The sequence below is a fragment of the Chiloscyllium punctatum genome, chromosome 49, assembly GCF_047496795.1.
Source record: "Chiloscyllium punctatum isolate Juve2018m chromosome 49, sChiPun1.3, whole genome shotgun sequence".
NCBI classification, from domain to species: Eukaryota; Metazoa; Chordata; class Chondrichthyes; order Orectolobiformes; family Hemiscylliidae; genus Chiloscyllium; species Chiloscyllium punctatum.
The window spans coordinates 27,632,548-27,654,390 of NC_092787.1; the positions used below are offsets into that span (position 1 = coordinate 27,632,548).

Below are 21,843 nucleotides of genomic sequence, written 5' to 3' on the forward strand. Positions count from 1 at the left end.
CCCGGGTTATCTGTTATTCTGTATATAAACCATCCCGAACCTCTCGATTAGATTCCAGTCTGTAACTCCCTCCCAGGTATCTGTTATTCTGTATATAAACCACCCCCAACCCCTCGATTAGATCCCAGTCTGGAACACCCTCCCTTGGTATCTGTTATTCTGTATATAAACCACCCCGAACCCCTCGATTAGATTCCAGTCTGTAACTCCCTCCCGGGGTATCTGTTATTCTGTATATAAACCACCCCGAACCCCTCGATTAGATTCCAGTCTATAACTCCCTCCCGGGTTATCTGTTATTCTGTATATAAACCACCCCGAACCCCTCGATTAGATTCCAGTCTGTAACTCCCTCCCGGGGTATCTGTTATTCTGTACATAAAACACCTCGAACCCCGTGATTAGATTCCAGTTTGTAACTCCCTCCCGCGGTATGTGTTATTCTGTATATAAACCACCCCGAACCCCTCGATTACGTTCCAGTCTGTTACTCCCTCCTGGGTATCAGTTATTCTGCATATAAACCACCCCGAACACCACGATTAGATTGCAGTCTGTAACTCCCTCCCGGTGTATCTGTTATTCTGTATATAAACCACCCCGAACCCCTTGATGAGATTCCAGTCTGTGACTCCCTCCCGGGGTATCTGTTATTCTGTATATAAACCACCCCGAACCCCTCGATTAGATTGCAGTCTGGAACTCCCTCCCGGGGTATCTGTTATTCTGTATATAAACCACCCCGAACCCCTCGATTAGATTGCAGTCTGGAACTCCCTCGCGGAAATCTGTTATTCTGTATATTAACCACCCCGAATCCCTCGATTAGATTCCAGTCTGTAACTCCCTCCTGGGGTATCTGTCATTCTGTATATAAACCACACCGAACCTCTTGATTAGATCCCAGTCTGTAACTCCCACCCGGGGTATCTGTTATTCTGTATCTAAACCACCCCGAACCCCTGGATTAGATTCCAGTCTGTAACTCCCTCGCGGGGTATCTGTTATTCTGTATATGAAACACCTCGAACCCCGTGATTAGATTCCAGTTTGTAACTCCCTCCCGGGGTATCTGTTATTCAGTAAATGAACCATCCCGAACCCCTCGATTAGATTCCAGTCTGTAACTCCCTCTCCGGGTATCTGTTATTCTGTATATAAACCACCCCGAACTCCTGGATTAGATTCCAGTCTGTAACTCCCTCCCGGGTATCTGTTATTCTGTATATAAAGCATCTTGAACCCCTGGATTAGATTCGAAACTGTAACTCCCTCCCGGGTATCTGTTATTCTGTTTCTAAACCACCCCGAACCTCTCGATTAGATTCCAGTTTGTAACTCCCTCCCGGGATATCTGTTATTCTGGATATAAACCACCTTGAACCTCTCGATTAGATTCCAGTCTGTAACTCCTTCCCAGGTATCTGTTATTCTGTATATATAAAACACCCCCAAACAACTCGGTTATATTCCAGTCTGTAACTCCCTCCCCAGGGTATCTGTTATTCTGTCTATAAACCACCCCGAACCACTCGATTAGATTCCAATTTGTAACTCCCTCCCGGGGTATCTGTTGTTTTGTAAATAAACCAACCCGAATCCCTCGATTAGATTCCAGTCTGTAACTCCCTCCCGGGGTATCTGTTATTCTGAAAATAAACCACCCCGAACCCGTTGATTAGATTCCCTCTGTAACTCCCTCCCGGTGTATCTGTTATTCTGTATATAAACCACCCCCAACCCCTCGATTAGATCCCAGTCTGGAACTCCCTCCCTTGGTATCTGTTATTCTGTATATAAACCACCCCGAACCCCTCGATTAGATTCCAGTCTGTAACTCCCTCCCGGGGTATCTGTTATTCTGTATATAAACCACCCCGAACCCCTCGATTTGATTCCAGTCTGTAACTCCCTCCCGGGTTATCTGTTATTCTGTATATCAACCACCCCGAACCCGTTGATTAGATTCCAGTCTGTAACTCCCTCCAAGGTATCTGTTATTCTGTACATAAACCACCCCCAACCCCTTGATAAGATTCTAGCCTGTAACTCACACCCGGGTTATCTGTTATTCTGTATATAAACCAGCCTGAACCCCTCGATTAGATTCCAGTCTGGAATTCCCTACTGGGTATCCGTTATTCTGTATATAAACCACCCCGAACGCTTCGATTAGATTCCAGTCTGTAACTCCTTCCAGCTGTATCTGTTATTCTGTATATAAACCACCCCAAACGCCTCGATTAGATTCCAGTCTGGAACTCCCCCCGGGTATCAGTTATTCTGTATATAAACCACCCCAAACCCCTCGATTAGATGCCGGTCTGTAACTCCCTCGCGGGGTATCTGTTATTCTGTATATAAAACACCTCGAACCCCGTGATTAGATTCCAGTTTGTAACTCCCTCCCGCGGTATGTGTTATTCTGTATATGAACCATCCCGAACCCCTCGATTAGATTCCAGTCTGTAACTCCCTCCCGCTGTATCTGTTATTCTGTATATAAACCACCCCAAACCCCTCGATTACGTTCCAGTCTGTTACTCCCTCCTGGGTATCAGTTATTCTGCATATAAACCACCCCGAACCCCACGATTAGATTGCAGTCTGTAACTCCCTCCTGGGGTAGCTGTCATTCTGTATATAAACCACACCGAACCTCTTGATTAGATCCCAGTCTGTAACTCCCACCCGGGGTATCTGAAATTCTGTATCTAAACCATCCCGAACCCCTTGATTAGATTCCAGTCTGTAACTCCCTCGCGGGGTATCTGTTATTCTGTATATGAAACACCTCGAACCCCGTGATTAGATTCCAGTTTGTAACTCCCTCCCGGGGTATCTGTTATTCAGTAAATGAAACATCCCGAACCCCTCGATTAGATTCCAGTCTGTAACTCCCTCTCCAGGTATCTGTTATTCTGTATATAAACCACCCCGAACCCCTCGATTAGATTCCAGTCTGTAACTCCCTCTCCAGGTATCTGTTATTCTGTATATAAACCACCCCGAACTCCTGGATTAGATTCCAGTCTGTAACTCCCTCCCGGATATCTGTTATTCTGTATATAAAGCATCTTGAACCCCTGGATTAGATTCGAAACTGTAACTCCCTCCCGGGTATCTGTTATTCTGTTTCTAAACCACCCCGAACCTCTCGATTAGATTCCAGTCTGTAACTCCCTCCCGGGATATCTGTTATTCTGGATATAAACCACCTTGAACCTCTCGATTAGATTCCAGTCTGCAACTCCCTCCCAGGTATCTGTTATTCTGTATATATAAAACACCCCCAAACCCCTCGGTTAGATTCCAGTCTGTAACTCCCTCCCCAGGGTATCTGTTATTCTGTATCTAAACCACCCCCAACCCCTGGATTAGATTCCAGTCTGTAACTCCCTCGCGGGGTATCTGTTATTCTGTGTATGAAACACCTCGAACCCCGTGATTAGATTCCAGTTTGTAACTCGCTCCCGGGGTATCTGTTATTCAGTAAATGAACCACCCCGAACCCCTCGATTAGATTCCAGTCTGTAACTCCCTCCCCAGGGTATCTGTTATTCTGTATATAAACCACCCCCAACCACTCGATTAGATTCCAGTCTGTAACTCCCTCCCGGGGTATGTGTTATTCTGTAAAAAACCACCCCGAACCACTCGATTAGAATCCTGTCTGTAACTCCCTGCCTGGGTTTCTGTTAATCTGTATATAAACCAACCCGAACCCCTCGATTTCATTCCAGTCTGGAACTCCCTCCCGGGTATCTGTTATTCTGTATCTAAAACACCCAAAACTCTCGATTAGATTCCAGTCTCTAACTCCCTACCGGGTTATCTGTTATTCTGTATATAAAACACCCCGAACCTCTCGATTAGTTTCCGGTCTGTAACGACCTCCCGGTGTATCTGTTATTCTATATATCAACCACCCCCAACCCCTCGATTAGATTCCAATCTGTAACTCCCTCGCGGGTATCTATTATTCTGCATATAAACTACTCCAAACCCCTCGATTAGATTCCAGTCTGTTACTCCCTCACCGGGGTATCTGTTATTCTGTATATAAACCACCCCGAACCCCTCGATTCGATTCCAGTCTGTTAGTTCCTCCTGGGTATCTGTTATTCTGTATTTAAACCACCCCATACCGCTCGATTAGATTCCAATCTGTAACTCCTTCCCGCTGTATCTGTTATTCTGTATATAAACCACCCCAAAGCCCTCGTTTAGATTCTAGCCTGTAACTCACACCCGGGCTATCTGTTATTCTGTATATAAACCACCCCCATCCCCTCGATTAGATTCCAGTCTGTCACTCCCTCCCAGGTATCTGTAATTCTGTATATATATAAACCCCCAAACCCCTCGATTAGATTCCAGTCTGTAACTCCCTCCCCGGGGTATCTGTTATTCTGTATATAAACCACCCCCAATCCCTCGATTAGACTCCAGTCTGTAACTCCCTCCCGGGTATCTATTATTCTGTGTATACACCACCCCGGACCACTCAATTAGATTCCAGTCTGTAACTCCCTCCCGGGGTATCTGTTATTTTGCAAATAAACCACCCCAAATCCCTCGATTAGATTCCAGTCTGTAACTCCCTCCCGGGGTATCTGTTATTCTGTATATAAACCACCCGGGACCACTCGATTAGATTCCAGTCTGGAATTCCCTACTGGGTATCCGTTATTCTGTATATAAACTACCCCAAACCCCTCGATTAGTTTCCAGTCTGTATCTCCCTCCCGGGGTATCTGTTATTCTGTATTTAAACCACCCCGAACCTCTCGATTAGATTCCAGTCTGGAACTCCCTCCTGGGTATCTGTTATTCTGTACATGAACCATCCCGAACCCCACGATTAGATTGCAGTCTGGAACCCCCTCGCGGATATCTGTTATTCTGTATATTAACCACCCCGATTCCCTCGATTAGATTCCAGTCTGGAACTCCCTCGTCGGTATCTGTTATTCTGTATGTAAACCACCCCGAATCCCTCGATTAGATTCCAGTCTGGAACTCCCTTCCAGATATCTGTTATTCTGTATGTAAATCACCCTCAACCCCTCGATTAGATTCCCTCTGTAACTCCCTCGCGGGAATCTGTTATTCTGTATATAAACCATCTCGAACCCCTCGATTAGATTTCAGTTTGTGACTCCCTCCCGGGGTTTATGTTATTCTGTATATAAACCACCTCGAACACCGCGATTAGATTCCAGTCTGGAACTCCCTCCTGGGTATCTGTTATTCTGTATATAAACCACCCCGAACCCCTCGATTATATTCCAGTCTGTAACTCCCTCCCGGGGTATCTGTTATTCTGTATGTAAACCACACCGAACCCTACGATTAGATTCCAGCCTGTAACTCCCTCCCGGGGTATCTGTTATTCTGTATATTAACCACTCCCAACCCAGAATCCGTAATCACACGGTCCCTCACACCGTAATCACACGGTCCCTCACGCAGTAATAACACGGCCCCTCACACCGTAATCACACGGTCCCTCACACCGTAATCACACGGTCCCTCACACAGTAATAACACGGTCCCTCACACAGTAATAACACGGTCCGTCACAGTGTGTGGGGGCGTGATGGACGGGGTGTGAGGGACGGTGTGTGAGGGAGGGGGTGTGAGGGAGGGTGTGTGAGGGACGGGGTGTGAGGGACGGTGTGTGAGGGAGGGGGTGAGGCACAGGGTCAGTGATTGTCCCTCTGTTCTGTTGGGGAGGGATTTCCTGTGTGTTTTGCTGGGACAGTCTGATCACTCCCACAGCCCACAGCAGACCCACACTGACCCTGACCACCAGCAGCTCCCAGTTTCACATCTGACAATCCCAGCAGAGCCATCAGCCTCCTATTGGCTGACCGCTATCGAGCTGGGAATGAGCTGGGACTTGCCTCCCTCGTACCCACCTCCTGCACGGGAGGGGAATCTGCAAAGCCCAGAGTCAGTCACTGTCTTGATGGGCCTTATGGCCTCCAGCTGCAGGACTATTCCTGTGGGAGAGAGAACAAGGACAAGAACGAAGGAACCAGTCAGAGAGAGAGGGAGGGAGGAGGAGAGGCTGAGTGTGGGAAAGGGAATCATGAGGAATAGAGACAAACAAGGAGAGCGAGGGAGCACAGGAAGGATTCAAGATCAAACACTTAAACAAAACTCAGTCTCCAGGATGGAGAGAGTGATTTGATAGTTCCAGAATTTATTGTCAACTCGGAAACAGCCCAGCCCCAAACTTACACAGCAAGAGCCCACAAACAGCAATGAGCAGATCATCCTCCAGTTGGTCACATCAGACAAGAGGTTAACACTATTTAGGAACCAGAACACATCTCCCTCCCCCACATAGTCCCTCAGCACTGACCCTCCGACAGTGCCCACTCCCTCGGCACCGACCCTCCGACAGTGCCCACTCCCTCAGCACTGACCCTCCGACAGTGCGGCACTCCCTCAGCGCTGACCCTCCGACAGTGCGGCACTCCCTCAGCGCTGACCCTCCGACAGTGCGGCACTCCCTCAGCGCTGACCCTCCGACAGTGCGGCACTCCCTCAGCACTGACCCTCCGACAGTGCGGCACTCCCTCAGCGCTGACCCTCCGACAGTGCGGCACTCCCTCAGCGCTGACCCTCCGACAGTGCGGCACTCCCTCAACGCTGACCCTCCGACAGTGCGGCACTCCCTCAACGCTGACCCTCCGACAGTGCGGCATTCCCTCAGCGCTGACCCTCCGACAGTGCGGCACTCCCTCAGCACTGACCCTCCGACAGTGCGGCACTCCCTCAGCACTGACCCTCTGACAGTGCGGCACTCCCTCAGCACTGACCCTCTGACAGTGCGGCACTCCCTCAGCACTGACCCTCTGACAGTGCGGCACTCCCTCAGCACTGACCCTCCGACAGTGCGGCACTCCCTCAGCACTGACCCTCTGACAGTGCGGCACTCCCTCAGCACTGACCCTCCGACAGTGCCCACTCCCTCAGCACTGACCCTCTGACAGTGCGGCACTCCATCAGCACTGACCCTCCAACAGTGCGGCCCTCCCTCAGCGCTGACCCTCCGACAGTGCCCACTCCCTCAGCACTGACCCTCTGACAGTGCGGCATTCCCCCAGCACTGACCCTCCGACAGTGCCCACTCCCTCAGCGCTGACCCTCCGACAGTGCCCACTCCTTCAGCACTGACCCTCTGACAGTGCCCACTCCCTCAGCACTGACCCTCTGACAGTGCCCACTCCCTCAGCACTGACCCTCCGACAGTGCCCACTCCCCCAGCCCTGACCCTGTGACAGTGTTTTTGGTGCAGTATGAGTCTGGGTATCGGCTGCAGCCCATGAAGTGAGGCTGGACCCTTTAACATTGTGAGAGTCGCTGATGGAATCCTGTCTGCTGGCTCCTGCTCTCTGAGACGCTGCTGGGTCTGGCCCTGGGCTGTATCCTGCAGAATCCCGTGTTGTGGCAGAGAGAGTGGATCATGTCCTGATCTCGTTGGTCTGCTCTCTGTCTGAGGAGTCAGTATCGGAATTCTCACTCCCCGTCACATTCTCCCAGTTCTCCTTCCTCTGCTCCCTCTCCTGCTTGTTCAGTCGGATTGCCCGTTTCCTGATCACAGACATTGGAAAAGGAGACAAGAAAATAAATCAGCTGCTGGGTTTGATGGGAAACACTTTTACCATCGTGCTTTAATAATTTCTCACCCCAACAGTCCATCATTCGGATAGAGAGATAGTGAGAGCCAGAGAAAAAGAGAGAGATAGTGAGGGCCACAGACAAAGACAGTTTAAGTAAGTCAGGCAGACACTGAGATCGTGAGAACAGGAAGAGACCAATCAGCATTGACCCTTCAGAATGTGATTTGTTTCAATGAGATCAGCTGTTATTCCGCTAATTCCCATTCCCTCAGGGAGTACAGTCCTGATCTGTTCCTAATGAGAATCCCTCCATCCCAGGGAGCATCCTCGTGAACCTTCCCTCTAGTGCCCCCAATGAAATATCTTTCCTTAAATAAGGGACCAAAACTGCTCACAGTACAGCTGCAGTAAGACTGCCCTAATCTCATGCTCCAACTCCCAACAACCCGTGACCCTTCCCAATTACCTGCTGCCCCTGTGTTTTGTGTCCCAGTCCCTCAGTGCCTTTGTGATCCAGCTTTCTGTAATTCCTCTCCTCTCTGTTGTTTGATTTTCCTTTCCAAAAAGTGAACAACTTCAATTTTCTCCCTTCCATCTCCATTTGCCAACGTACTGCCCACCTTCTTATTGAGTGAACCCAGAGTCTTGGCTTTGCTTTGGCTGAAAGCTGCTGGTGGTTTGTCTCATCAAGGTGTGAAAGCACAGATTGTGATAAACTTCCACAAAATGTTGGGAATTACATTAAGCTGAGAGCGACTTAAGGGGATGATTCAGCGCCGAGGGAACCCATTGATCATCTGACAGATACCCTGTACAACGGTGGGTATGTTGCTGGAGGGGACTCCGAGATAGGGTTTCTGTACATTTGGGACTGATTAGGGATGGGCTGAATGGCTTTGTATGAGGGAGATAGTGTCTCACTAACTTGAGTTTTTAATTTGAGGATTTGACCAAAAAGATTGATGAGTACAGAGCAGTAGACGGTGTTTACATGGACTTTAGCAAGGCCTTTGACAAGGTTCTGCATGGTAGATTAATTATTAAAGCCAGATCATATCGGATTCAGGATTAGCTTGCCAATTGAATACAAAATGGACATGACAGTAGGAGACAGAGGGTGGTGGTGGAGTTTCTTTTCAGACGAGAGGCCTGTGACCAGCAGTGTTCCACGGGGATTGGTAAAAACAATGACTGCAGATGCTGGAAACCAGATTCTGGATTAGTGGTGCTGGAAGAGCACAGCAGTTCAGGCAGTATCCAAGGAGCTTCGAAATCGACGTTTCGGGCAAAAGCTGATGAAGGGCTTTTGCCCGAAACGTCGATTTCGAAGCTCCTCGGATGCTGCCTGAACTGCTGTGCTCTTCCAGCACCACTAATCCACAGGGATTGGTGCTGGGTCCACATTTGTTCATCATTTATATAAGCGATATGGATGAGAATATCGGAGGCATGGTTAGTAAGTTTGCAGATGATACCAAAGTTGATGGTAAATTCAAGTGAAGAAGGTCATCTGAGATTACAAAGGGATCTTAATCAATTGGGTCAACGGGCTGAGGAGTGGCAGATGGAATTTAATTCGGATAAATACGAGGTATTGCAATTTGGCAAAACAAACCAGGCCGTAACTTATACAGTTAATAATAATAATAATAATAATAATAAACTTATACAGGGCCCTGGGGAGTGTTGTAGAATAGAGAGACCTAGGGGTTCAGGTACATAATTCTTTGACATTTGCATCACATCTAGACAGGGTGGTTAAAAAAAGGCATTTAGCACATTTGCGTTCATTGCTCAGACCTTTGAATATAGGAGCTGGGAGGTCACGTCGAGGTTATACAGTTCTGGCCACCCTACTATAGGAAGGATGTTATTAAATCGGAGAGGGTTCAGAAAAGATTTCCCAGGATGTTGCCGGGACTGGAGGGTGTGTGTTAGTTTCAGACTGGTTTCCCTGGAGTGTCGGAGGTTGAGGGGTGACCTTACACAGGTTCATAAAATCATCAGGGATGTGGAGAAGATGAATGACAAGGCTCTTTTCTGGAAGGTGGGGGAGTTCAACACTGGGGGGCACATTTTTAAGAGGTGCAAAATTTAAAAGGGAGCTGAGGGGCAACTTTTTCCACACAGAGGGTGGTCTGGAGAGAATGCTGAATGAACTGCCAGAGGAGGTGATAGACGCAGTTACAATAACAACATTTAAGAGACACTTGGGCAGGTACATGAATAGGAAAGGTTTAGAAGGATATAGGCCAGGAGCAGGCAGATGGGACTAGTTTAGTTTGGGAATGTTGGTTGGCATGGACGGGATGGGCTGAAGGGTCTGTTTCTGTACTATATGAGTGTGTGACTATGGAGCTTTCAAGTCAGAATTTATAAGAGAGCAAAGTGCTGTTTGAATTGCTGATGAATCTTTGTCTGATTTATTACATTCCAAAGAAGAGTTGACTTTGGAGAAAGCCATTCAGATGGTGAATGGGGTAGAAGCCGATAAACATCTCAGCAAACCTGACGAGAGAGGATCCAGTGACCTGCAGAATTTATCTGTAAGGCAATAGGACGTTCCTAAAAGATATGCTGAAGGAGGAGTCAGTTACTCACACAAAGGTATTAGATCGCTGTCAAAGCCTACATTAGAAGAGATATCTAATGCATTCCTCAAGGAAATTGGTGAGCTATTTATTCATTTTGTAATGGAGTGACAGAGGTCAATAGGCATCTCATTAGGTCTGATTCAGGGTTGAGTGTCGCTGTATAATAATACATATGGAGCATATAGTCAGGCTGAGAAAACCAACATCATCACCCACATCGTGAGACGACACACTCCTGCAGCTTTAACTCTGTCCATTAAAGGTCTGTAACTCCAGGGCTGTCAGAGAGTGGACAATGGATAATGTACCTCAATCTTACTCCAACCCCAAACTCGTCCCATCCAACAGTTCAGAGAACCATGAGGTAATGATCAATCGATCAGCAGGAAGGCAACAGCTGGTCATTGAACAGGAGCTAAGGAAATGCTCGGTATTGAACAAACTGCTGTTGACCAGTTGGTCACGGTATGAGGCACAGAAGGCTTCGGTTGGATTTCCAGACTCATGGTCAAACTCAGCAAGAAGGAAGAATCCATTGGGATGAACTATTTGACATAAAAGCATTGCTTCACACAGCCAAAACCTGTGAACATCGATCGTCCGGACTCCAGTAAAAACTGAGGAGATTTCACATGGCAAAAATCAATAAAAGGTGCAATGGTGAGAGAGAGGGGGAGAGGGAGGGAGAGATAGAGGGAGAGAGAGAGGGTGAGAGAGAGGGAGAGAGAGAGGGAGAGAGAGGGGAGAGAGAGGAAGTGAGAGAGAGGGTGAAGGAGAGGGTGAGGGAGAGGGAGAGAGAGGGAGAGAGAGGGTGAGAGAGAGGGAGAGGGAGGGAGAGGGAGAGAGAGGGAGAGGGAGAGGGGTGAGAGAGAGGGAGAGGGAGGGAGAGGGAGAGAGAGGGAGAGGGAGAGGGTGAGAGAGAGGGAGAGAGAGGGAGAGGGAGAGGGAGGGAGAGAAAGAGGGAGAGGGAGGGAGAGAGAGGGAGAGAGAGAGGGAGAGAGAGAGAGGGAGAGAGAGCGTGAGAGGGTGAGAGAGAGAGGGTGAGAGAGCGTGAGAGGGTGAGAGAGAGAGGGGTGAGAGAGGGCGAGAGAGAGGGAGAGAGAGAGAGGGGTGTGAGAGAGAGGAACATGGTGAGAGAGAGAGACAGACAGACAGACAGACAGGGTGTGTGAGAGAGTGTGTGTGTCAGAGAGAGAGGGGGTGAGAGAGACAGTGAGAGAGAGCTCAGTTCAGCTCTTTGATCAAACTTTAACTCAAGTTGTCCGGAGGGTAACACAGCCTGGTGACGGCATCATAATGGTGGGTTAGAACTTGTTTAGATTAGATTAGAATCCCTGTGGTAACAGGCCCTTCGGCCCAACCAGTCCACACCGACCCACCGCAGAGTAACCCACCCAGACCCACTTCCCTCTGACTAATGCACCTAACACTACGGGCAATTTAGATTGGCCAATTCACCTGGCCTGCACATCTTTGGACTGTGGGAGGAAACCGGAGCACCCGGAGGAAACCCACACAGACATGGGGAGAACGTGCAAACTCCACACAGTCAGTGACCCGAGGCTGGAATCGAACCTGGGACCACTGCCGTCCCCAGCCAGAGGTTGGGTCAGAGGTTGATGAAGAACGTTTCATTTCTTCATTTCCCAAAGAGGAATCTTCAGGATCAGCGACAGAGATGCTGCAGAACTTCCAGTTACTGAATATGTAAAAATGTCACATTTGCCAGTAAAGCTAACTGGGGGTCTGGGGTCTGCTGTGAGATGAGCTCCCAGACATTGATGGGAGGCTGAAACAACAGAGATCCACAGACTCAGGCATGGTCTCCAGGCAATACCTGACAAGGGAGGGCCCAGGATACTGTAAAACACAAAATAGCTGATTCAGCCGGGGGATTCCTGCGAATAATGCTCCCCTCCTGAGGACGCTGTGAGGAAACTTCCTGGTTTAACAGGAACTGTGAAGTTAGCCAGTGTAGAGAGAGACCCTACAGGGCTTCAGAGAGAATCAAGGTCACACCCAACAACTGAGTCTGAGAGGACTGGGATAGGATTGATACATCTTACCAAAACAGGGGATAATGTTGGAGTGCTGTACAATGTAAGTGTCTGCCTGATGAAACAAGGTGTGAACAACAGGATGCTACTCTTGGAGGTGGCAGAGGAGAAGGGGAAGGTACTGAAAGAGTTCAGACTGAAAACAGTATTCAACATCACGCAATCCACACAGGCAGAAGGAACTGGGCAGGGTTCGGCAGAGAATGGTCGAATATCTGTCCAGATAGACCTGATAACCGAGTTCCTCAAACACTCCCAGTAACAATACTCCCAGTAAACAATACTCTGAATTACAATATTCCGAGTAACAATGCTCCCATTAACGAAGCCATTCTTACAGACCATTCTGTGTAAACATGGAATTAATGACCATCCCGTACACACTGAGAACTTGTAGGACCCTCCGACAGTGCCCACTCCCTCAGCACTGACCCTCCGACAGTGCCCACTCCCTCAGCACTGACCCTCCGACAGTGCGGCACTCCCTCAGCACTGACCCTCCGACAGTGCGGCGCTCCCTCAGCACTGACCCTCTGACAGTGCGGCGCTCCCTCAGCACTGACCCTCTGACAGTGCGGCGCTCCCTCAGCACTGACCCTCCGACAGCGCGGCACTCCCTCAGCACTGACCCTCCGACAGCGCGGCACTCCCTCAGTACTGACCCTCCGACAGTGCGGCACTCCCTCAGCACTGACCCTCCGACAGTGCCCACTCCCTCGGCACTGACCCTCCGACAGTGTGGCACTCCCTCGGCACTGACCCTCCGACAGTGCCCACTCCCTCAGCACTGACCCTCCGACAGTGCCCACTCCCTCGGCACTGACCCTCCGACAGTGTGGCACTCCCTCGGCACTGACCCTCCGACAGTGCCCACTCCCTCAGCACTGACCCTCCGACAGTGCCCGCTCCCTCAGCACTGACGCTCCGACAGTGCCCACTCCCTCAGCACTGACGCTCCGACAGTGCCCACTCCCTCAGCACTGACCCTCCGACAGTGCCCACTCCCTCAGCACTGACCCTCCGACAGTGCCCACTCCCTCAGCACTGACCCTCCGACAGTGCCCACTCCCTCAGCACTGACCCTCCGACAGTGCCCACTCCCTCAGCACTGACCCTCCGACAGTGCCCACTCCCTCAGCACTGACCCTCCGACAGTGCCCACTCCCTCAGCACTGACTCTCCGACAGTGCCCACTCCCTCAGCACTGACTCTCCGACAGTGCCCACTCCCTCAGCACTGACCCTCCGACAGTGCCCACTCCCTCAGCACTGACGCTCCGACAGTGCCCACTCCCTCAGCACTGACGCTCCGACAGTGCCCACTCCCTCAGCACTGACCCTCCGACAGTGCCCACTCCCTCAGCACTGACCCTCCGACAGTGCCCACTCCCTCAGCACTGACGCTCCAACAGTGCCCACTCCCTCGGCACTGACCCTCCAACAGTGCCCACTCCCTCGGCACTGACCCTCTGACAGTGCCCACTTCCTCGGCACTGACCCTCTGACAGTGCCCACTCCCTCGGCACTGACCCTCCGACAGTGCCCACTCCCTCAGCACTGACGCTCCGACAGTGCCCACTCCCTCAGCACTGACGCTCCGACAGTGCCCACTCCCTCAGCACTGACCCTCCGACAGTGCCCACTCCCTCAGCACTGACCCTCCGACAGTGCCCACTCCCTCAGCACTGACCCTCCGACAGTGCCCACTCCCTCAGCACTGACCCTCCGACAGTGCCCACTCCCTCAGCACTGACCCTCCGACAGTGCCCACTCCCTCAGCACTGACGCTCCGACAGTGCCCACTCCCTCAGCACTGACCCTCCGACAGTGCCCACTCCCTCAGCACTGACCCTCCGACAGTGCCCACTCCCTCAGCACTGACGCTCCGACAGTGCCCACTCCCTTAGCACTGACGCTCCGACAGTGCCCACTCCCTCAGCACTGACCCTCCGACAGTGCCCACTCCCTCAGCACTGACCCTCCGACAGTGCCCACTCCCTCAGCACTGACCCTCTGACAGTGCCCACTCCCTCAGCACTGACCCTCCGACAGTGCCCACTCCCTTGGCACTGACCCAGTTAGAGTGTGGGTGTGGGTGGAGACGGGAGGTGACCATGGACAGAAATAACAGCTGGATCCGATTCTGGGTAATGCCTGAACAGTTTCTGGTTTCCCAGTCGAGAATTGAGAGTCTGAATTTAATTAAAAACCTTCTGTAATCTTCGAAGCCTTTCTTCATCCGCCACTTGCTGCTCTTCGGTCCGAGAGACTCCTCAGGGAGAGCTGCTCCGACCTGTCAGAGAGATCAGAACCGGTCACAGGCAGAGCCCCCGCAGGGTTACATCCCCATCCCCATCCCCATCCCCGTCCCCAACACTGTCCCCGTCCCCGTCCCCGTCCCCGTCCCCGTCCCCGTCCCCGTCCCCGTCCCCGTCCCCATCCCCGTCCCCATCCCCGTCCCCATCCCCGTCCCCATCCCCGTCCCCGTCCCCATCCCCATCCCCGTCCCCATCCCCGTCCCCATCCCCATCCCCATCCCCATCCCCGTCCCCATCCCCATCCCCGTCCCCATCCCCGTCCCCATCCCCATCCCCATCCCTGTCCCCATCCCTGTCCCCGTCCCCATCCCCATCCCTGTCCCCGTCCCCGTCCCCGTCCCCATCCCCGTCCCCATCCCCGTCCCCGTCCCCATCCCCGTCCCCATCCCCATCCCCGTCCCCATCCCCATCCCCATCCCTGTCCCCATCCCCATCCCTGTCCCCATCCCTGTCCCCATCCCCGTCCCCATCCCTGTCCCCGTCCCCATCCCCATCCCCATCCCCATCCCCATCCCTGTCCCCGTCCCCATCCCCATCCCTGTCCCCATCCCCATCCCTGTCCCCGTCCCCGTCCCCATCCCCGTCCCCATCCCCATCCCCATCCCTGTCCCCATCCCCATCCCTGTCCCCGTCCCCATCCCCATCCCCATCCCCATCCCCGTCCCCGTCCCCGTCCCCGTCCCCAACACTGTCCCCATCCCCATCCCCATCCCTGTCCCCATCCCTGTCCCCATCCCCGTCCCCATCCCCGTCCCCATCCCCATCCCCGTCCCCGTCCCCGTCCCCGTCCCCAACACTGTCCCCATCCCCATCCCCGTCCCCGTCCCCATCCCCGTCCCCGTCCCCAACACTGTCCCCATCCCTATCCCCATCCCTGTCCCCAACACTGTCCCCATCCCCATCCCCGTCCCTGTCCCCATCCCCGTCCCCGTCCCCGTCCCCGTCCCCGTCCCCGTCCCCGTCCCCGTCCCCGTCCCCATCCCCGTCCCCGTCCCCACCCCGGTCCCCATCCCCATCCCCGTCCCCATCCCCGTCCCCGTCCCCATCCCCAACACTGTCCCCATCCCCATCCCCATCCCCATCCCAATCCCTGTCCCCGTCCCCGTCCCCGTCCCCGTCCCCGTCCCCGTCCCCGTCCCCAACACTGTCCCCATCCCCGTCCCCGTCCCCACCCCGGTCCCCATCCCCATCCCCGTCCCCATCCCCGTCCCCGTCCCCATCCCCAACACTGTCCCCCATCCCCATCCCCATCCCCATCCCAATCCCTGTCCCCGTCCCCGTCCCCATCCCCGTCCCCGTCCCCGTCCCCGTCCCCAACACTGTCCCCGTCCCTGTCCCCATCCCCGTTCCCGTCCCTGTCCCCATCCCAATCCCCGTCCCCATCCCCATCCCCGTCCCCATCCCTGTCCCTGTCCCCATTCCCATCCCCGTCCCCGTCCCCATCCCCATCCCTGTCCCCGTCCCCGTCCCCATCCCTGTCCCTGTCCCCGTCCCCATCCCTGTCCCTGTCCCCGTCCCCATCCCTGTCCCCATCCCCATCCCTGTCCCCGTCCCCATTCCCATCCCAATCCCTGTCCCTATCCCTGTCCCTGTCCCCATCCCCATCCTGATTCCTGTCCCCATCCCCATCATTGTCCCCATCCCCATCCCTGTCCACATCCTGATCCCTGTCCCCATCCCTGTCCCCATCCCAATCCCTGTCCCCATCCTAATCCCTGACCCCACCCCGATCCAGCCATTGTATGCCCCCACCCGGACCTGGGATCCCCACCCAGACTCTCACAGCTCCACAAGGATAAGGGAATGAATGGCTGCTCACGGAATGGGAGCAGCGGAGAAACATCCCGGTGGGATGGATTTCGACGGGGATTTACAGAAACCCAGCTGGGATTCTCTGGACTGTAGGAGCTGCAGTGGGACTCTGTTTCAGGGATGGAATGGGTCAGTGGAAAGGAGATGGTCTCTGTGGGTGGGGGGGCTGGGGGGTGGGGGGGGAGGGGGGAGGAGGTGGGGGGAGGGGGGGGGGGGGGGGAAGGGGGGGGGGGGGAGGGGGAGTCCCAGAGACAGGGATCGGTGAGAGTAATCTCAGAGAGGATCAGGGGACAAGGTCAGAAACCGTCTCCAGGAGAGGAGAGAGAGAGAGAGAGAGAGGGTGGGGGGGGTGGGGGGAGAGAGAGAGTGGGAGGGGGGGGTGGAGGGAGGAAGACAGTGTCTCTCTCCCTGAAGCGAACCTCAGCGGCTATTTCCCTCAAGAACCGTGAGCCCCAAGATGATCAGACGGCCTCCCCACCCCTCACTCATTGACATTTGGCACCCCCCCACCCCCCCCAACCCCGTCAGGCGCAGCTCCCCGGGGTAGGGTGTACGGGGTGAGAGAGGGAGAGGGCAGTGGCTCGAGGAGCTAATAGGGACTCACGGTGCTGACCTCAGGCCGGGCCATAGAGCTCACTCCTGTCGGCTTGGGGCAGCTTCTCCCCGGATCCCGGGATTTTTCTGACCATCGATCTGAAACATACACACAGGGATCACTCTGACCCACAATCCATCATCTCCAACACCCACCGTCACCACCCCCAAACCCCTCACTACAACAGACCACCCCTTCCCAGCACTGACCCTCCGACAGTGCAGCGCTCCCTCAGCACTGACCCTCCGACAGTGCCCACTCCCTCAGCACTGACCCTCCAACAGTGCCCACTCCCTCAGCACTGACCCTCCCACAGTGCGGCGCTCCCTCAGCACTGACCCTCCCACAGTAAGGCATTATATAATTTCAAAATGGAGTGTGGTGATACTCACGATTGGATGATTCCTGATTATTCTTCTGGATCGTAAGCTCTGGAGTCTGGTTGCAGACAGAGAGAAAGTATTTTATTGTCAATCAGAGTCTTTCCCCGTGTCAGAGCTGAGTGTGAAGCCTAGTGTTCAGTCTGGGGGTGCGGGGGGAGGGGGAGCATGAGGCCTGCTCTTTGATGGAGGTGGCAGGCAGCTCCTGTCCCCTCCCACATTGGGCTGTCTACCCATGGCACCAGGGTCAGTCCCAGTGTCAGTGCCCCAGATTAAATCACACCAACATCACACTCAGCTCCTACACACAGCCAGCGCCACACCCCATCAGTGGGAAAGGCTCAATGGGTGCGTCAATGAGTGTGTCTGAGTGTCAGTGAGTGAGTGTATATCTGCATGAGTGAGTGTGCGTGAGTGAGCAAGTGTGAGAGTGAGTGTGAGTGAATGAGAGTGAGTCAGTGTGAGTGTGAGTTTAGAGTGCCAGAGAGTGTGGGAGTGAGTGTGAGAGTGAATGTGAGTGTGAGTGAGTGAGTGTGAGGTGGGGGAGGGGTTGTTGATGTTGGGATGGTTTAGGAAGGGCCTGGGTTGGGTTTCCTGGTGGAGAGTGGGCCCTGGGCCCAGAGTGTGACCCTCAGCCTGGACCAGGGTTGGGGGGGGGGGGGGGGGGGGGGGGGGGTGGGGGGGGGAGCGGGGCGAAAGAAGATGGATGGGGAATAAGAACATTTCCAGAAGGTTCTGGAGGTTTCCGTCCGGCACTGAGTGATTTAAACGTGGGAACGACTCACCTCCCAGGAAACTCTGGGAGACAGATCATCCACATCCAGAGGCTAGAACCAAACCAGGAAGGAAGGAGATCATCAACCACACATCCCAAACACACTGACCTCAGACTGACCCCAATATACCAGACTGACCCCGGGCTGACCCTGATATCCCAGACTGACCCCAGGCTGACCCCAATATACCAGACTGACCCCCATATCCCAGACTGACCCCGGGCTGACCCTGATATCCCAGACTGACCCCAGGCTGACCCCAATATACCAGACTGAACCCAATATCCCAGACTGACCCCGGGCTGACCCTGATATCCCAGACTGACCCCAAAATACCAGACTGACCCCCATATCCCAGACTGACCCTAGGCTGACCCCAATATACCAGACTGACCCCCATATCCAAGACTGACCCCCATATCCCAGACTGACCCCAGGCTGACCCCAATATCCCAAACTGACCTCAATATCCCAGACTTACCCCGATATCCAAGACTGACCCCAGGCTGACCCCGATATCTTAGACTGACCCCTGACTAACCCCAGACTGACCCCGATATCCAAGACTGACCCCAGGCTGACCCGATATCTTAGACTGACCCCTGACTAACCCCAGGCTGACCCCAATATCCTGGACTGACGCCAGACTAACCCTGGGCTGATCCCTGGCTGATCCAGACTGACCATAATATTCCAGACTGACCTCAGGCTGACCCTAATATCCCACACTGACCCCAGGCTGGCCCTAATATCCCAGGCTGACCCCTGGCTGACCCCGATATCCCAGGCTGACCCTGGGCTGACCCCGGGTTGACACCTGACATTGCAGACAGAGCCCCAGTGGTGTTGCCTGTGTCTAGTGGTAGTTACCAAGCCCCCTGAGGGGGGTCTGGCCCTCTTCAGTTGGCCCTGGAGGGTCAGTAGGTGTTCCTCCTGTTGGAACAGTTCAAATTGTAGCTCATCACATCTCTCGCCCTGTTCCTGGATCACCTTCCGATAGGCATCGTTCTGCTGCACTGCCTGGCTGTGTAACCTGTGCAAATCCTCTCGAGACCGCAGGGCCTACAGTGGGACAGCAAGGGGTTAGATACAGAGTCAAGCTCCCGCTACACTGTCCCCCCATCAAACACTCCCAGGGACAGGGACAGCACGGGGTTAGATACAGAGTAAAGCTCCCTCTACACTGTCCCCCCATCAAACACTCCCAGGGAAAGGGACAGCACGGGGTTAGATACAGAGTTAAGCTCCCTCTACACTGTCCCCATCAAACCCTCCCAGGACAGTGCGGGGTTAGATACAGAGTATAACTTTCCCGACATTAACTCTATCAAATACTGGCACCTTGATGATCGTCAGACTGGGAATGGAAGGGAGTGTCTCTGAGGATTAGTGAGGTCTGTCACCCTGCAGAATTCCTACCCTTGGGAACACTCTGCTGTAGGTCTCCTCCCTATCCTCCTTACACACTCATCGCTGTGTGGCCAGATGGTGCTCTAACTCCATTTACAATTTGCTAATGACCCCATCCCAAGGTGGGGTGGGCCCCGAACAATGACAAGACAGAGCACAGGCAAGTGACAGAGTTCTCGATGGCGCAGTGCAAAGGCATCGATCTCTCCCTTCATGTCAACAAACTGAAGGAGCTGGTCACGGACTTCAGGAAGTGGAGTGAGGGTCAGAGTGTCATGTTCCCAGGAGTAAATATTACCCACAGTCTGTCCTGCTCCGTCCATGTCAACATTACAGTGAAAAAAAACACTCTAACATCTCTGCTTCCTCAGGTGGCTAAGGAAATTCAGCATCTCCACAACGACTCTTCCCTATTTGTATGAATACACCACAGAAAGCATCCTCTCCAGATGTATCACAGCTTAGTATGGCAATTACCCAAGGCCACAACAAAGGACAGGGAGTTGTGAGTCCAACCCTGGGCACCACGTAAACCAGCCTCCCATCTGCTGACTCTGCCTGTGTACAGTGCTGGTCGCCACATTACCAAAAGAATGGGGATGCTTTGGAGAGGGTGCACAGGAGGTTCACCAGGATGTTGCCCGGTATGGAGGGCGATGGCTATGAAGAGAGGTTGAGTAGATTAGGATTGTTTTCATTAGAAAGATGGGGGTTGAGAGGGGACCTGACTGAGGTCTATAAGATCATGAGAGGTATAGACAGGGTGGATAGCAAGAAGCTTTTTCCCAGAGTGGGGCCGGGGGACTCAATTACTAGGGGTCACGAGTTCAAGGTGAGAGAGAAATCGCTTTGGGGAGATCTACGTGGAAAGGTCTTTGCAGAGGGTGGTTGGTGCCTGGAACACATTGCCAGCAGAGGTGGTAGAGGCGGGCACGATAATGTCATTGAAGATGCATCTGGACAGATAAATTCATGGGCAGGGAGCAGAGGGATACAGACCCTTATAAAATAGGTGACAGGTTTAGACAGAGGATCTAGATCTGCGCAGGCTTGAAGGGCCGAATGGCCTGTTCCTGTGCTGGAATTTCCTTTGTTCTTTGTCTACACTTCCCGCTTTGGGAAAGCAGCCAACATAATCAAGAACCCCTCCCACCCTGGTTATACTCTCTTCTATCGGGCAGGAGATACAAAAGTTTGAAAACATGCATCAACAGATTCAAGAACAGCTTCTTCCCTGCCGTTATCAGACCAATGAATAGACCGCTTATATATTTGAGTTGATCTCTCTCTGCACCATCTCTATAGCTGTAACACTATATTCTGCATTCTATTCTATTACCCTGATGTACTTGTGTAAGGTATGATGTGTCTAGTTATCACACGAAACAATACTTTTCACTGTAACTCAGTACATGTCACAATAGTAAACCAAATAAAATTAAACCCATTTCCTCACAGTTCCCTGTTTGCTACTGAGTGAGATTGTCTCAGAGCATGTTACGGCTTGAAGTTTAATACTCAATAAAAACAGAAAGATCTGCAGATATTGGAAATCAGAAACACAAACAGAAATTGCTGGAAAAGCTCAGCAGGTCTGGCCGCATCTGTGGAGAGAAATCAGAGTTAACCAACCTTTCCTCAAAACCCAGAAACATTATCTCTGATTTCTCTCCACAGATGCTGCCAGACCTGCTGAGCTTTTCCAGCAATTTCTGTTCTTGCTACAGTTTAAAGTTTGTTGTCTTCCTTCAGTTACCTGGTCTCTCTCTGTCGCCACTTCCTGCATTTGTTTCAATGTTGCTTCAATGCGATCTCTGTACATCTGGGAATCCTTCTGCAGAGTCACACACCGCATCTCAAATACCTCCTTCTCTTCCAGGTACTTCAGAGAGACAGACACAGAGAGAGAGAGAGAGAGCCTGGGTTATGAAGCAGCACTGTCTGCTGGCAATGTGATCCCTGGAATGTTCTCCCCACTTGAAGCAGGTTAACATCAGGAGAGAGCCATTTCTGAGAACAGTCTTGTGAAACTCTGGGGCAGTGAGCTCTTCCACCAGATGAGGCATCACACTGAAACCAGTCTCCAAACTTCATGCACCACCAGCAGGAGGCAGTACTGAGAAGGAAAGGGTTACCTGCTGGGGGAGGTGAGGAGTGGGAGTTGGTTATGGTCAGGATCTTGTTTTGTAACCCCTGCCTGTAGTTTAATATCTATCTGAAGTTGGTGAAAGTCCAGTAAATGGTCCCGTTACACAGTAACTGCTT

General features: G+C 52.8%; 1 protein-coding gene across 3 annotated transcripts in view; it reads right to left on the minus strand.

Annotated features, from left to right (window-relative positions):
• Nucleotides 1-6,906: 6,906 nt before the first annotated feature.
• card9 (caspase recruitment domain family, member 9) overlaps nt 6,907-21,843 on the minus strand; it is a 31,240-nt gene continuing 16,303 nt past the window's right edge. The window contains exons 7-13 of one of the 3 annotated variants that reach the window (XM_072566026.1): nt 21,335-21,460; nt 19,039-19,230; nt 18,178-18,219; nt 17,405-17,450; nt 17,031-17,110; nt 14,498-14,580; nt 6,907-7,608 (exon numbers count right to left, since the gene is read on the minus strand). In XM_072566026.1, the coding sequence (XP_072422127.1) occupies nt 7,479-7,608; nt 14,498-14,580; nt 17,031-17,110; nt 17,405-17,450; nt 18,178-18,219; nt 19,039-19,230; nt 21,335-21,460 (699 nt within the window). In that variant the 3' untranslated portion in view covers nt 6,907-7,478. Of the gene's footprint in view, nt 7,609-14,497; nt 14,581-17,021; nt 17,111-17,404; nt 17,451-18,177; nt 18,220-19,038; nt 19,231-21,334; nt 21,461-21,843 lie in introns of all 3 variants that reach the window. The other 2 variants (XM_072566025.1, XM_072566027.1) reach the window with 2 other exon arrangements.